This window comes from Terrapene carolina, unplaced genomic scaffold, assembly GCF_002925995.2.
Source record: "Terrapene carolina triunguis isolate 2854851 unplaced genomic scaffold, T_m_triunguis-2.0 Scaffold33715, whole genome shotgun sequence".
NCBI lineage: Eukaryota > Metazoa > Chordata > Testudines > Emydidae > Terrapene > Terrapene triunguis.
In genome coordinates this window covers 5,260,060-5,277,040 of record NW_020698066.1, presented here as the reverse complement: position 1 = coordinate 5,277,040, position 16,981 = coordinate 5,260,060, and the positions used below count along the sequence as shown (strand labels likewise).

The 16,981-nt window shown below is 45.5% G+C and overlaps 1 protein-coding gene across 1 annotated transcript in view; it reads right to left on the bottom strand.

The window, feature by feature from the left end:
* Positions 1-3,587: 3,587 nt before the first annotated feature.
* Positions 3,588-16,981, bottom strand: part of LOC112117054 (neuropeptide S receptor) — a 91,278-nt gene continuing 77,884 nt past the window's right edge. Inside the window, exons 4-6 of the mRNA XM_026663473.1 lie at positions 9,056-9,145; positions 3,857-4,040; positions 3,588-3,678 (exon numbers count right to left, since the gene is read on the bottom strand). Of these exons, the coding sequence (XP_026519258.1) occupies positions 3,588-3,678; positions 3,857-4,040; positions 9,056-9,145 (365 nt within the window). The remainder of the gene's footprint in view (positions 3,679-3,856; positions 4,041-9,055; positions 9,146-16,981) is intronic.

Here is a 16,981-nt window from a genome sequence, read left to right as displayed (position 1 = left end):
TTGAAAGGGGATATCCGCATGCCTGCAGCCGAGTTCAAAACAATGACTAGAGTGGCTACTTAACTTCAGGGGATTATGGGACATTTCTGGAGGGCAATCACAGCTCAGTAATGCAACATATTGTCCACACTGACACCCTGGCGCTCCAGCAGGGATGCAGCAAGCTCTGTGCTTCTTGTGAAGGTAGATTACCAGGAGTGCTCCAGCAGCAGAGTTCAGGCGCTCTAAGTGCCTTGCCAGTGTGGACACCTCAGGAGTTATGGTGCCCGGGGCTGATTTAATGCACTCTAACTTGCAAGTGTAGCCAAGCCCTTTGACACCATTGAGTTTTGCATTTGAGAACACTAAGCAAGGAAGATTCCCTGAGAGCTTATGGAAGGGAATTCTAAATGATGGAAACATGGTGGATCACCGTCTATGGCCTAGTCCTGGATTTGACAAGACTGAACCATAAAAAGTTAATTTCTCATGTTTATCCTAACTTTGAGGCTCCACTTCTCCATGACCCTCTAATTAATAGAACATAAGAACGGCCATACTGGGTCAGACCAAAGGTCCATCAAGCCCAGTATCCTGGCTTCTGACAGTGGCCAATGGCAGGTGCCCCAAGGGAATGAACAAACAGGTTATCATCAAGTGATCCATGCCCTGTCCCCCAATCCCAGCTTCTGGCAAACAGAGGCTAAGGACACCATTCCTGCCCATCCTGGCTAATAGCCATGGATGGATTATCTTCCATGAATCTATCTAGCTCCCTTTTGAACCCCGTTACAGTATTGGCCTTCACAACATCCTCTGGCAAGGAGTTCCACAAGTTGACAGTGCGTTGCTTGACTTCTGCCTCCTTCCTTGTAATTCGCCAATAGTCCCCTTGCACCTCCCTGTTCCCTGGGTTCCTTTAATGAGAATTTCCTTATCTGTAACCTTCCAATAGATCCTGAAGCAGCAGTCAAAAAAGCTAACAATGTTAGGATCCATTAGGAAAGGGACAGATGATAAGACAAAACATATTATAATGCCACTATATCATCCATAGTATGCCCACAATTTGAATACTGCGTGTAATTCTGGTCACCCCATCTCATACAAGATATATTTGAATTGGAAAAGGTATAGAGAAGGGCAACAAAAATGATTAAGGGTATGGAACAGCTTCCATATGAGGAGAGATTTAAAGGACTGGAACTGTTCATCTTACAAAAAAAGACAACTAAGGGGGGAATATGATAGAGGTCTATAAAATTATGAATGGTGTGGAGAAAGTGAATAGGGAAGTGTTATTTACTCCTTCACATAACACACGACCCTGGAGTCACCAATGAAATTAATAGGCAGCAGGTTTAAAACAAACATAAGGAAGTACTTTTTCACACAACGCACAGTCAATCAGAGGCACTCTTTCCCAGAGAATATTGTAAGGGCTAAAAGTATAATTGGGTTCAAAAATGAATTAGATAAGTTCATGGAGGATAGGTCCATCAGTAGCTATTAGTCAAGTTGGTCAGGGGTACAACCCCATTCTCTGGGTGTCCCTAAACCTCTGACTGCCAGAAGCTGGGAGTGGACAATAGGGTCACTTGATAAGTGCTCTGTCAGAGACAATGGGCTAGATGGACCATTGATCTGATCCACTATGGCCTTTCTTATGTTCTTACATTACAGCAGTGTCTAAAGGTTCTAAATAGGTCAGATCCCCATTGTGTTAGCACTATACTAACACAAAGAAAACAATCTCTGTCCCAATGATCTTACACTTTAGATCCCACCAATTCATCCCAATAGGGTCTCCCTATCTTTGACCCCTCTTCTCTTCATCCTACATTTGAAGATTCAGCTTTTTTTTTTTGCACTCCAGGGTGTACAGCACATTTTAGAATGCATACAATAGTTTCAATTTATTGAGGCCTAGGACAAGCAGAGAGAGAGATGCTGGATCCTACACTGGGAACTCCAAAGACACAGCAGTGCAAGAACAGGCCTACTGTATGGGATCTCAGGTTGGAAGAGGCGGGAGTTTGGGGTTTATCAGAGGTTCATGAGGTGGAAAGAAACTAGGCGGTGTTTAAAGGTAAAAGGGTGGTAACTGCATTCATGCTTGGAGTCAGAGGGCAGAAGAAGGGGGAATTAATTGAAATTGGAACCAGTCTAAACCTGAATAAATATTTAGAGTCAGCTGTTTGGGTAGGGTGAAGATTTGAGCAGGCTATAATTTTTCCCCCCTCCATCCCTAGCCTTAGTTAAAAGAGGAATCTTTAAAATATAGATGGGCTATAGAGAGCTTATCCTGAGCAGGATTTATATGTGGGTAACAAGACTGTAATATCACATCACTGAGAGATCAGTGGAGTGAGTCAAAAATCTACTGGAACATTCATTGTAAAGAACGTGTGTGGGAGCAGCAACAACAGAATGCAGACAAGGCCAGCAGCATAAACAGTAGTGCGTACAGTAGATGAATGAAAGGCTCTGTGAAAACTGGCACTACTGTCCACAAATGAGAGCGAGCCAAGCTCAACCTGGTATTACAGTGCTTACCTAGTGCATTTACCAAAATGACCCAAAGGTATGCAAGAATGACAGCAATGGTATCCTATTCCATATTGCCCATAGTTTGCAACATGTAGGTGCTAGTGTTCATTTTGCCTTAGATACAGTAGATAGGTAATATTAGCTCTTGATATGCAGTATTACATAAACGGCCCCATGTTTGCTATAGAGACTACCTAGAATACAGCAAAAACTGAGGTAAAGTTCTTTAGTTGCTGAAGGCAATTCATCAGTTGTTAAAAGTGTACTAAATATAACCTTTGGCAAACAGGAATATGGATACAAATAGTCCTGTTGATTTCACTGGGACTACTCACAAAGGTGTTTGTGGGATCTGGCTTTACATTGCAATTTAGAGGCTTCCATATTTTTTTAAACAATTTAAGCTATCTGCGCTGGTGTAGTTTTACAAATATTGCACTAGCTCTTACTTAAACAGGTGGGGCAAGATCGACATCTGTTATAAAACAGTGGCATTCTAAAGCTTCAATGGTGCTACACCAGTTTATATCCCCTGATGATTTTGACCCATTAATTACCATCTCCCTCCTCCCCCCCCGCCGCCTTTTTGTATACTTCATATATCGTGGTATCTAAAGAAACCAAAATCTCACCAATAAATTAAATGTGGGCTGAGTTGCGATGATGCCAACACTTCATTGCAAATGTATTAAATAAGGCCCCGTCTGTAATTAGCTCTAAATGCTCTTTACAAGTTACATCAGTCGGTAACTGTATATAGCTTCAACAAGATAATCTTTACAAACAGATAGAAAATCCTGATAGATAAAATATATTTACATTCAGGTACACCGCTTGGATACAAGCTGTACTTGGATACAGCTTCTCTGGAAATAGAGAGCTAAATTCAGTCTTGGCATAAGAGCATGCAACTTTCCTTTATCCCAGGGCTGAATTTGGCCCATAGGGTGTACAGTGAAAGAATTTGCTATGCCATTCTGAAATCCATATGCTACAGAGCAAGAATGAGATGTCAGCATTCCCAAGGCAGTAATAGCGGGGGTCTTGATATATGCACTCTAGATGTATTCGGGCTTGGACACAGCCTGCATTTCCTGCCCATCAGTTCGGTCTTTGAAAGTTCCCCCTAAGTTTCTTGCTCTTCTTTTCCTAAAGGAAATAAGAGGTAAAAATTAAAATATAAAAAAATAGAATTATCTACACACAATTGGTAAAGTTTAAAAATTGTATTTATGTCCCCCCTCCCTTTTATTTTATTTTATTTCAATTTTTTTAAGGGAAGAAGAGTAGGTGATATACAGCAGCTACTGCAATAATGAAGCAGTACCCAAAAAAAGGACGGCAGAGGATGTTGCTGAAGATGCAGTAGATAAGGGGATTAACGGCACTGTTTAAAGATGGTAGATTTTGAATAATCACAGATGCATAGAAGCGTTTTTTGGTCTGAGGGAGTACATTGAAGTTGTCCAGGATATCAAAGAGAAAGTAAGGACTCCAGCAGAGGACAAATGCTGCAAAAGAGAGAGGGAGATTTAAAATGCTGAAGTTAGATGGGGTGAGTATTTAAGAAGATTACCATAAAACAGATTGGCCACATATATGTTTGCTTACGCAAGAGTCTCTCTCCCTATTAAAAAGTCCTAGTTAAGGGATTAGTTATTAGATCTTCATATATCTGCTCCTTTATTTTTATTGTAATAACCATAACATTTTGTGATTCTTCCAGTAAGTGTATTCATAAAGTGGTCCCCCTAGACACATCTAGGCATTATGAGAGAACTAGACAACTGAAATATAATCATAAGGATAAATAGCCAATTAAAACATCATCAAATACAGTGAATGGTTGTGCTAATGGTCCCCTGTGCGAACAGCTAGTGTAAACTCAGTCACCGCAAAACTAACCCCATGTTAACTGCACTATGTTTACAAGATGCACGTAGGGTAAGAGACAAGACTCTCTTCTGCACTCTCACTCCAAACCACAGCAGACTCACTGTGGTTCTGCACAGTGGCTGGAGGGTGCTACAGAATGAATGCATGGAAGTACTCTGTGCCAGTTCAGCATAGGCCACCCCTGAAAGCAGGATTTGGAGAAGAAGAGGGAGGGTTGCGATAATGTAACATGCATGGTTCATGGCCCCTATTCCAGTCCAGAGCTGTCACAGTAGATATTAACAGGCTACAAAATTACCTCTTGCCTTGCCCGCAGGATGGATTCTGTCCTACCCAGCCCCCATGTAGTGCCCCCCACACAAAGTGTGTTGAGTCAAGATTTATGGGGAGCTATTGGAATGGGGGAATTCACCCCTACAGAATATCACTCATTGGCTGTGAATGCATGTCTAGCTGTGGGCTCAGAAAAGAGCATGCTGCCCGATGTCCAGGAATACTTCAAAACAAAACAATGTTATTTCAGGCAAGCGCTACACTATAAACGTACATTGGTATAACTCCGTCGCTATGGGGTGTGAAAAATCTACGCTACAACAGCGCTAAGTCAACAGGAGACCTTCTCCCATCGACATAGCTACTGCCTCTCACGGAGGTGGATTAACTACACTGAAGAGCTTCTCTCATTGGCGTAGCAGTGTCATCTCTGAAGTGCTATAGAGGCATAGGTGCACTGGTGCAGCTGTGCCGCTGCACTGTTTGAAGCATAGACCTGCCCTCAAATGCATATCCCGAGCTTACATTTTGCCACCTTTGAATGTTGTTGTATTTCTCAGCTGACCCTTGTCTGAGCACATTCAAGATATGCAAGGAATGAGCAAACTGCTTTCCTTCATATATATATAATGCCGGGTATTAACCCTCAATTCCCCAACATCCAGTGAAGTACAAAGCACAGGCACTGGCTTCCTCCGGGTCCTGGGGGAGCTCAACCCCCCGTTCTGCCAGTGGGTGCACTTGGTCTAGGCCGGTGGGTGCACCCATGGAGTCGACGCCTATGGTACAAAGGGATTTATGTACCTCTCTTGCTGAGTCTCCTTTGAAAATCCCAATCAGACATTTTTAATGAGCATAAGCTTCAACATTCAATAAGGTTAGCAGCTGTTATGGACAGCCTTGTAGAGGCAGTAGACTGTAACAAAGGCTTTCTTTTATTGCCACCAGGGCCGGCTCCAGCATTTCTGCCGCCCCAAGCAGAAAAAAAGCCACTATCACACCCTGCGGCCGCTATCGGCGTCAATAGGAAAAAAAAAAAAAAGCCGCGATCGGCGGCAGCAGTTCAGTGGCAGGTTTTTCGCTCCTAGAGGGAGTGAGGGATCTGCCGCCCCCAAATTGCCGCAGGTGCCGCCCCTCTCCCTTGGCCGCCCCAAGCACCTGCTTGTTAAGCTGGAGCCTGGAGCCGGCCCTGATTGCCACACAGATGAGTTTAAAAAAATAGCTGTGATTCTGTTCTTGTGAAAAGCATGATTCAGACAAATGTTTTTGGTAATTGCAAACGCTAGCACTAAACAATGAAACAAGCAACTACGGTATAGTTTTTTCCACAAAATATGTCAGTATAAATGCTGTGCTTGAAGAGAAAGGGTATGTGCATCTCTGAGTATGCTACCATGAAAATACCCATCTGTAGATGCAGGCGTGGGTGTCAGCTGTATAAGTAAATGGCTACAATTGTCTTCCTGTGTAGCACTACCGGCTAATCTCAAGCCCTGGGTGCTGCAGCCTTTATTTATCTCCATGCAGTGTCAGCATCATCATTCCACTAATATAATTTTGTTTCCCTGGGAAATGAATGCAGAACGACACCTGCACCAAGACCTCCGCTATGCAGTGAGGTAGGGAAAGCTCACTGTTCCCATTTGGGCAATCAGCATGCTTCTAGCATTGAATCAGAGTGCTAAACTTTTCTCTCTTTACCCCCTGCTTCCCAGATGTCTTCACTTCTTAGTCACAGCAGATAGAACAGTAGAAAATGAAGTCGAAGTACAGTGGTTTTCACGGTATCTTTTTATGCATGAATTGTGTATGCCTCACATATTAATCAGGAACACTGTGGGGTGTAAATATCTCCAAAAGAGGTCTCAAACCAGACGATGTCAACCATTTAATCTTCCAATGTGCTTGTTAATTTAAATGGTAATACATAAATCCGACATTCACTCATGAAGAACAAAAGACTTCAGCACAAGCAAGGATTGTGGAAGGCTCTGAACACAGGTGCCACCAGCAGAGTTCCATTGTTCAGGAAGTGGGGAAGTAGATGATTGCACACTACAGAGCAGAACTCTGAGATAACCATGTAGGTCTATGCAGAGAGAGATGGGGCAGATCAGATAAATGAGAAGAGTTGTATCCAATGGAGCCACAACCATACACATCCATCAACTACCTCCATTATTAAACATTCACAGAGTTCTTTTTAAATGACTGAGGGTAAGGAGAGACAAGGTAGGTGAGGTAATATTTTTTATTAGACCAACTTCTGTTGGTGAGAGAGAGAGACAAGCTTTTGAACTTACACAAAGCTGTTTTTCCAGTTTGGGAAACTTAATCAGAGTGTCATAGCTCAATACAATATGGAACAGATTGTTTAGCCTAAGTAGTTAACACATATTTCAAGGAACCATTCAAGGTGAAGTGGCCTGTTCACATCCCTACAGTCATAGGGAGGAAAGGGGTGGGTGGAAAGTTGTTAGTGGGTTACAAATTATTATAATAAGCCATAAACCCAGTATCTATTTATTCAGTCCCTGATTTTTAGTGTCTAGCAAAGTTATGGATTTAAGCTCCCAGGCTTGTCTTTTGAAAGCGTTGTGCAGGTTTCCTTTGAGGATGAGGTCAGATGATACTTTGATTACGTAGAAAATCTCATTCTAGAAAGGAGTTGAACTTATCAGAGAGATCAAAACTCAGTGTGTTTCCACTACATCACCTTTGGGAAAAGTCATCCTCGGGGCTCTACCCTTAAAGTGCTAGTTAAAATCCTTCCTTTGCAAATGAGTCCATGTGGAACTTTCATTCTAACATCTAGCTCTGCGAGCCCGCCGACAGCAATTCCGGGCCCCTGGGCAGAGCAGTCAGTGTCCGCCTGACATTTGGGGGGAGTGTTGCTGCGCCTGCGCTGGCTGGTGCCCAGCGAGCTGCCAGTTGCACTGCTGGGCATACTCTTCCGGCACGGCCAGGGCTTCCACATGTGCCCCCCCAGTAGGGTTGCCAACTGTCTAATCGCACAAACCCAAAGACCTGTCTAATCGCACAAAGACCATGCCCCTGTCCCGCCCCTTCTCTGAGGCCCCACCCCCTGCTCATTCCATCCCCCCTCCCTTCTTTGCTTACTCTCCCCCACCCTCACTCACTTTCACCAGGCTGGGCCAGGGGGTTGGGGTGTGGGAGGGGGTGCGGGGTGCAGGCCCTGGGAGGGAGTTTAGGTGTGGGAGGGAGTGCAGGGTCAGGCTCTGGGAGGGAGTTTGAGTGTGGGCATGGGTGTGGAGTGTGGGCTGTAGGCTGGGACAGGGGGTTGGGGTGCAGGAGGGGGTCAGTGCTTACCTCGGGCAACTCACGAAAGCAACCGGCACACCACTCTGGCAGCGGCTCCTAGGCAGGGGGCCCAGAGGGTCTCTGCATGCCACTGCCCATAGGCACCGCCCCCCCCCCCGCAGCTCCCATTGGTCGCAGTTCCCAGACAATGGGAGCTGTGGAGTTGGCGCTCAAGCCAGGGCAACGCGCGGAGACCCCCTTTCAGGGGCTGCAGGGACATGCCAGCCACTCTGGGAACGGTGTGGAGCGAGGGCGGGCAGGAAGCCTGCCTTAGCCCCGCTGCAGTGCCGGCGGCGGGGCCTAGGGGCACCCTCTTTACCTATTGCTACCGTGGCACCATAGTCAGCCCTGAAGAGGATCTGGAATTATTCCGCTGAATGTTATGGACATAATGAGCTCAATTAACCAGTGACTACTGGAGTTGCTGCTGCTCCTGTTGAAGTCAGGGACACTTTGGGACTCATCTGCAGCTGATGTAACCTGTTTTGTTCCATTGAAGTCAATGGTGCTACATCAGCTTATTTCAGCTGAGGATCTGGCCCTTACAGGGGTGCTGGAGCAATGTGTATAGTGGGGGTGCTGAGAGCCATTGAACCAAAGTGTAAACCCTATATATGATGGAAACCGCTTCAAGCCAGGGGGTGCAACAGCACCCCTACATCCTGCACTATGGGCCTTTGTCTTCAAGGGGTGCATGTTTAGACCTTTAAGGGTCGAAACTAGTTTGGGTTAGGGACCTGTATTTTATTTGTCTGTAAAGCACAATGAAGACACATGCCATTGTGGAAGTAATAATACACATACACTGGACAAATACAATTCCAAGTTAAAGTCATTCACAATTAAACATTTTCTAAATATCTTTACTATTTGCTGATGAACCATTTATATTGTCTATAGCTAAAAGAGCAGTTCTTCCATAAATACATTGTAACCAAAATTCTGGATTACAGTCAGTCAAATCCCTCTCTTATCTATACCAGCTCTTTTCATTCTCTTTACCTATATAGCTACCGACTGTATGATTGTCACTTACCAAGAATAATTACAATGCTGTACTTGATAGCTTTAACTTTAGCCTTTGATATGATCCCTCGATGGGTGTAGCTGGCACGGAATTTGCCATCTGGGGAAATAAGAGGGAGAAAGGTTAAATGCAGGACTTCCGATTAACTAGCAGGAAATGCAGGGATCAATGGAGTTATAGAATCGAGCCAACCTTCCACTAATTGAAATCAACATCCATCAGATGCTCAGCACTAGAACTGGATGGGAATCTTCTGAAAAACATTTTTAATTTTCAAAAATGCTGATTCATCAAAACCAAAACTTCCCAGAAAAGGATCAGAGATGTGATGGATTTTCCTATTTGAAACTTTTTTGGACAAAAGTTTCAAAATTATCAGTCGCCATTTTGACATTTTTGAAATGTTAAGTGTTGTTTTCTGGTTCAAAATGAGTTTTCATCTTGAAAATTTAATTAATTTATACTAAAAAAAGTTTAAAAATAAAAAAGGTAAAAAATTAAACAAAACATTTCAGAATTATCAAAATGAAATATTTACATTGACCCAATCTGCATATTTTTTTCTTTGGATTATTAGTTTTGTTTTATACATTCAAAAACAATTTCATTGAGATTTTGACTTTTTGTACTGATTTTTGGGGCAGGTACATCTCAGGTTGGGCAGCCAAAAACTGAGCCACCCAAAATCACTAGTCACTTTTGAAAATCTTGGCCCTGGTAACCACTTACGCAGCAGCAATAATGCTACTTTACATGCGATATTTTGTGAAAGGTGTTAGAAATTGTCACTAAAAAAAGACCTTGAAAAATACAATTACTATTCATTTCTTAAACGCATTTTATTGAGAAGAATTTTAAAAAGCTCTGTTCTCAGTTCCCTTAAATAATCCTTTTCTCTTTTTTATCCCTCAGGTAATCAATCATATATTTTCCCTTATTCATGTTTGTTTAATAATAATTTAAAAGGACTTTTGTTGAACAGCTTCTCAGAAACGAAATGTGCCTTGAATTTAGAAGCCATGAACCTGACTCTCTTCTCAGTTACAGTAGTGTAAATCAGGTGCAACTCTGTGGAAAACACACTACGGTAACTGAGAGGAAAATCAAGAGCTATAATTGAATGACACCAGAGTGATTACTATAATATACATGATTTCTCTGTGATTATCCATTTTTCTTTTGTCTCTGTTGTGATGTCACAGGGTTTGAACCCAGTCTGAGGCCCCCCTAGACAGCTTCTACATCCTGGCCTACACCCAGGGTCTGCTGAAACTGGTTGGGATAAGAAGCTAGTACGACTATAGCCTCAGCCAAGGCTCCGCCCACAGGAGCCCTGATTGGTGGATTGCCCGGCTGCACTGGTTGGTCCAACCACGCTATTTAGGCCAGAAGATGGGACAGGAAGTTTCTCTCAGCTACAAGGTGATTTCTTGTTGTAGCTGCATTCAACCCTGCTTGTTCTCCTGCACCCAACCTTGTTCATGATTTTTCCTCTGTTCCTGCCTCACTCCTGCCTTTGGTCCTGTTCCCACTGTGCTCCTGCTCCATGCTTGGTCGTTATCTCTTCTCCATTTCCTGCCTTATGTCTCATCTCCAATCACCAGTTACCATTCCTGGCTTTGATCCTGGCCTCCAACTGCTGACCCAGACTCTGGCTTAAATGTTGGTTTTGGCATTTAGTCTAACCCAGACTCCGCTCTGACCTTCAGCTTTGATTCCTGGTTCTGACTCTGACTTGACCCCTGGATGTGGTGATTGGCAGTTGACTCTGGTGCAGACCCTTGGCTTCATTCTCCAACCTGGATGCCTGCTGTGCCCACTACACCTGACTCCGGCTCTGACTACTAGCCCAGACCAGCTACAGCCTGGTCCATGGCAACTCTAAGGTAAAATTAGTTACATTCAATATAATAAACACATTTTGGGATCATATTTATTAACTGACCTCTTGTCTTGTGTAGCCTCAGCTTAGAAGTGAAACTTTAATGATCTCTTTGGTAATGGGAGACTGTGTATATTAATGTCTTCTGCACATCTTACAGCAAGAGCTTGTTGAGGCTACATAATTGGTGTAACTGGTAAAAAGGATCAAGATGGCTTTGTAGCCAGTGAAAGATCCCATCTGGAAGTTGAACTATCTCATATTAATGTTAATGGGAGTTAAGGACTAGTCCCAAAAGGAGACTATACCTCTTAGATGATAAGATGGATTTATCCTTCCAGGCTACCTGAGCCTTGTTACATTATGAATTTGGGGTAGCTGGAAATCTAAACCAGCCCTGCTCAGACTTGCTGAGGGGAGGGAAATCTTTGCAAGTTTTGTGACTGGTAGGTTTGATAATTATGATGCAATGTTGATTGTGGAAGCATCATCATGTCATGTTTCTAACCCATAAGTGTTCATTGCTCATGTATAAATGGGCAAACTTCTGTATATTGATATATTCATGTTTGCATTGCTGAATGTACCTGATTTATGCATGTTAGTGTGGGATCTGCTAGCATTAAAAAGGTGTGTGCAAATTTTGGATGCATAATTTTATTATTGGTAACCTAGAGTGTGCACATCAGAGTGGTATAATAATAAAATCCCCCTCCCATCCAGGCATTCAGATTGTTACAATTAGTAATAAAATATAATTACAAACAATTTGAAATATGAGTTGAAGGTAAATCTCCAGAAACAGCAATGGCCTATGTGTAATTGGAACTGCAATTCAGGTGGTGTCACTGACTACACATTTTTGGTTTTATTAAATCATAGCTCTCCTTCCTATCTCAGTACTGTGGTTCCACTTAAGCTTCAGGGTTAATTGATTATTTCATAGCATGTACTGTTGTGAGTAGGGGAATGAGTAAGATGGTGACAGCTAGTGAGTAGGAAACATCCAGTGGTTGGTAGTTTGGGTTCAGAGCAAATAGCTTCCCAAAAACTCTCACTTTTCCAAATCACATCAGAACAGTCTGAGTCTCTTTGGCCTACAGAATAGGGATAGAAACCCCAGGAGAACATGTCTCTGTTACTTTTGCATTTGGGTATTTCTGATGCTGACTGGAATCCAGAAGTGCAAAGGCATATCAAAATGTAGCAAAAGTATTGTAAAAAAGGGTTGGTTCTAGGCATGGACGCTTTAGAGGGAATAAGGGATCTCACTTTTTTCTCATCATCTATCCCCTGTGAAAATGGGCTCTCTGTCCAAGGAAAGAGGAAATTGTTCACAACTCATTTCTAACCTATTTGTGCAAACAGCCATTAAAAGAAAACAATTCCTTCAATAATAATAATTAGACATTGGGATCATACCAAGACTGAGTTCAGATGCTCTCAAACTTAAGGGGATCAAAAGTTAGAAGATCCACATCAGAATTTTATGGCTTTGGCCCATCTCTAAAGTCTAGACTCACCAGTACAGTTGGAAATAATCGCAGCATGAGGTTTACTCTTCATCCATATGGTTCGAATCACAATGAAGTAAATGACACTAAAGGTGGGGAGAGAAGAGGAAAATAAAATAATCTTTGAGACTATGAGGTGCAGTGAACTTAACTAAGGCCCTGGGGTCCTGCAATGACCTCTGCACCTACAGAGAGCTCTGGTTGTTTGGAGCTAATTGCAGGATCAGAATTTGATACTTAGCTCTTATTATCAGGAGATCTCAAAGTGCTTTACAAGAGAGGTAAGTATCAGTATCCCCATTTCATAGATGGGGGTCAGGGAGGAGAACCAAGGCACAAAGTTGAAGTGATTTGCCCGAGGTCACAGAGCAGATCAGTGGTGGAACTGAGGATAGATCCCACTTCTCCTGAGTTCCTGGCCAGTGTCTTGTTCATTGTCTCATGTTTAGGGAAGGACTCTACAAAAATGTCACTTTGCCTATGAATTCTCATAGACTTTAAGGCCAGAAGGGACCATCATGATTATCTAGTCTGACTTCCTGCACAGTGCAGGCCACAGAACCTTGCCTACCCACTCCTGAAATAGACCCATAACCTCTGGCTGAGTTACTGAAATCCGCAAGTCATGGTTTAAAGACTTCAGTTTACACTAGTTTAAACCTGCAAGTGACTAGTCCTGAGGGAATTCTGTGCCCAATATTAAAAATTCTGCACCAAAAAATTAAAAGTTCTGCACATATCTCAAAATTCTGTAAATTTTATTTGTCAAATAAATGTGGAGACTCCAGTATGGCATTAGGGAGCACAGGCTACTGGCTGCACAGAGATGGGAGATCACTTTGCAGCTCCCCCCGGGACATGGACTCAATGGTGAGGTTACACCCAACCCTGACACAGCGCAAGGACCGGGCCTGCCCCAGAAACATACCAGGGCCCTGCCCCTCCATGCCAGGTGCACCAGGTGTGGGCAGGCAGGCTCAGCCCAGGAGGATCCAAGTGTGGCGGGGAGCCAGATGTGGGTTGGGAGGGTTCTGTGTGGGGTAATGTGGGTGTGGATGGCTCAGTGGGGGATCTAGATGCACAGGGGCTTGTTGTGGGGGTTCTGCGTGCAACGGTAATGGGACTCTGCGGGGGGGTCCAGGTGAAAGTGGTTGGGGCTCAGTGGAAGGGGGGTTCTGGGTGCAGGGGGGATAGAGCTTGGCAGGGGGGGCTGGGTATGGGAGGTTCAGTGGGGGGGGGTCCAGATGCTGGGGGAGTGGGGCTTGATGTGGTATGGGGATCTGGGTGCCGGTGGCTCGTCGGTGTTCCAGGTGCAGGGGGAGTGGGGCTTGGTAGGGGGGCTTCTGGGTATAGGGGGTGAGGCTCGGCAGGAGGCTTTGCATATGAGGGGGTCTGGCTGCATGGCAGTTAGGCGGATGGGGGAGCAGCTCCCTGTACAGTGATACTTCCTCCTGCAGCTGAGGAGTAATGGGTGCAGGAAGTGGGGTGTGGGGGGGTGCAGAGCTTCTTGTAGCCTGGGGAAAAATCTGGGGGTGGGTCTGACCCAGCCCCGGATGCTGTGCAGGGGGAGAGAAAGTCCTGTCTTGCCCAGCCGGGACTAGCAGCTAAGCCCGGTGCAGGGTAGGAACCACCAGCTGGGTCTTCCCCAGTCTCATCCCCTGCCCCACAGTGATTTACCACTCTGCCAGCTGCCCTGGGCACCCAAAACATACTGCTGGGGAGGGTCACATGACTACTCTTGTGGCTTCCCTTTGCTTCTTCATCAAAATGATTTTTCTGTGGAGAAGCAAAAAAATCTGCACGGGATATGAATTCTGTGCATGAGGAATGGCGCAGAATTCCCCCATGAGTAAAGTGACCCATGCCCCAAACTGTGGAGGAAAGTGAAAAACCCCCAGGGTTTCTGCCAATCTGACCCAGGGGAAGATTCCTTCTTGACCCCAAATATGGCGATCAGTCAGACCCTGAGCATATGAGCAAGACCCACCAGATAGATACCTGGGAAAGAATTCTCTGTAGTAACTCAGAGCCCTCCCCATCTAATATCCTGTCTCCAGCCATTGGGGATTTTTGCTACTGGCAGTCGCCAATGGGCCACATGCATAGGCAGTCCCATCAGACCATGCCCTCCATAAACTCATCAAGCTCAGTCTTGAAGCCAGTTAGGTTCCCCCTTCCCCCCCTCCCCTTGGAGGTCTGTTCCAGAATTTCACTCTTCTGATGGGTAGAAACAGTCATCTAATTTCAAGCCTAAACTTGTTGATGGCCAGTTCATATCCATTTATTCATGTGTTCACATTGGCACTTAACTTAAATAACTCCTCTCCCTCCCTGGTATTTATCCCTCTGTATTTATAGACAGCAATCATGTCTCCCCTTAGCCTTTGTTTGGTTTAGGCTAAACAAGCCAACCTCTTTGAGCCTCCTCTCGTAAGGTAGGTTTTCCATTCCTCGGATCATCCTAGGAGCCCTTCTCTGCACCTGTTCCAGTTTGAATTCATCTTTCTTAAACATGGGAGACCAGGATTGCACGCAGTATTCCAGATGAGGTCTCACTAGTGCCTTGTATAATGGTACTAACACTTCCCTGTCTTTATTGGAAATACCTCGCCTAATGCATCCTGGGACTGCATTAACCTTTTTCTTGGCCCCATCATATTGATGGCCCAAAGTCATCCTGTGATCAACCAATACACTCAGGTCTTCCTCCTCCTCTGTCACTTTCAACTGATTAGACAACAAACCAAGATAATTGGAGAGATCTACTTTGAAGTCTGCTTATCTGTTTTCATAATGGCAATTCATAGTCATTCATAGTCTTTGGGCTAGGAAGGAGTTTGTGAATGACTCTACCCTGGTGGGGTTAGCACACTCACTTAGGATGTGGGAGACCCGGATTCCAGTCCCCCTATTCCATTGACTGTTTCTAAAATATGGAACTGCTTCAACAGGAGAGGCTGAGCCGGTTCTGCCCCCCAAATACCCATAGATCGGTGAATAGGGCACTCTCCTACAATGGGGGAAGAACCAAGTTCTAATCCCTGCTCCATCTCAGGCAGAGGAGGGCATTGAATCCTGGTCTCCTACTTCCCAGTTGAGTACTCTCATCACTTGGCTAAAGGGTTCTAATGGTTTCTGCTGCCAGAAGACAGTTCGTGGAGAGTTTAAGGTCAACCAACAGTGAATTCTTTGTGAATAAAATATTTTTCCAGAACACTTGCCCCATTCTGTATACAAAGTGAGATCCTGTGCTGCACCTCTGAGAGCAGCACAAAGTCGCAGTCTAGAGGGAGAGGTTGCTACGATGGCTTTAAACCAGCTCTGCACCCTCCCAATCATGGGCTGCGCCAACCATCAGAGAGGACCTTGGTGAAACTTAGACAGCACTGGAGACATATCTAGGTAATAGCAGCCTCCTCGGGCTACCCTCTGGGCTCCAGTGCTGCTCAGAAGCTCTGAAATGCTGTGTGTTGGGGTCCCACCCTTGCATGCCTCTCTTATCCCCTCATTGTTCCCTGGTATCCGCCCCTATGCGCACACACAAGGGGTTGCCAGAAGGTCCTCAGGAGACATCCTTATGGCAGGCTTTAACAGTGGCTGCTCTGAAGGAATCCTCCTCCATCTTTCAGGGCTCTTTTATGTTGCTCTAGTTTTTACCCATTTAAAGGGGCCTGAGGGAATGTGTGAGGAACTGAATAATTCAAGTGGTAAAATATAAGATGAAACATCCCCTCTGCGCTTCTTTTAGTTGAAGAAATTGGACCTGGCCAGGGGTCGGCAACAGGTCTGTACACTGACACAAGTGTCCACGGTAAAAATTTTGAGGTCCGTGGGGGGTGCTCACAGGCGGCTCCCCGCAAGTGGCTCCCCGTCCCTGTTGTTGCTGGCAGAGGTGCAGCCAGGCAGCTGTGCATGCTGCCTCCGTCCCCCTTTCCTCCCCGAGTGCTGACTCAGCTGCTCCCAGCCCATTGGCCGGGAACTGCGGCCAATGGGAGCTGCTGAGGGTGGTGCCTACAGATGGATGTAGCATGCCTGAAGAGCTGCCTGGCTGCACCTCTGCCAGCAACAGCAGGGACGGGGAGCCGCCTGAGATGAGCCTCCCTGCAAGCAACTCCCCGTCCCTGCTGTTGCTGGCGGAGGCGCAGCAAGGCGGCTCTGTAATCTGCACGTTGCCTCCGTCCCCTCCTCCCAGAGCGCTGACTCCGCAGCTCCCAGCCCATTGGCCGGGAACCATGGCCAATGGGAGCTGCAGGGGCAGCGCCTGTGAGCGGGGCAGCGCGCAGAGCCGCCTGGCCATGCCTCCTCATAGGAGCCGGAGGGAGGACATGTCCCTGCTTCCGGGAGCTGCTTGAGGTAAGTGCTGCCCACACCCCCACCCGTGCCCCAACCCTCTGCCCCAGCCCTGATCCCCCTCCTGTCCTCCAAATCCTCGATTCCAGCCCGGAGCCCCCTCCTGCACTCTGAAACCTTCAGCCCCAGCCTGGAACCCTCTCCTGCACCCCAAATCCCTCATCTCTGGCCCCATACCAGAGCCTGCAC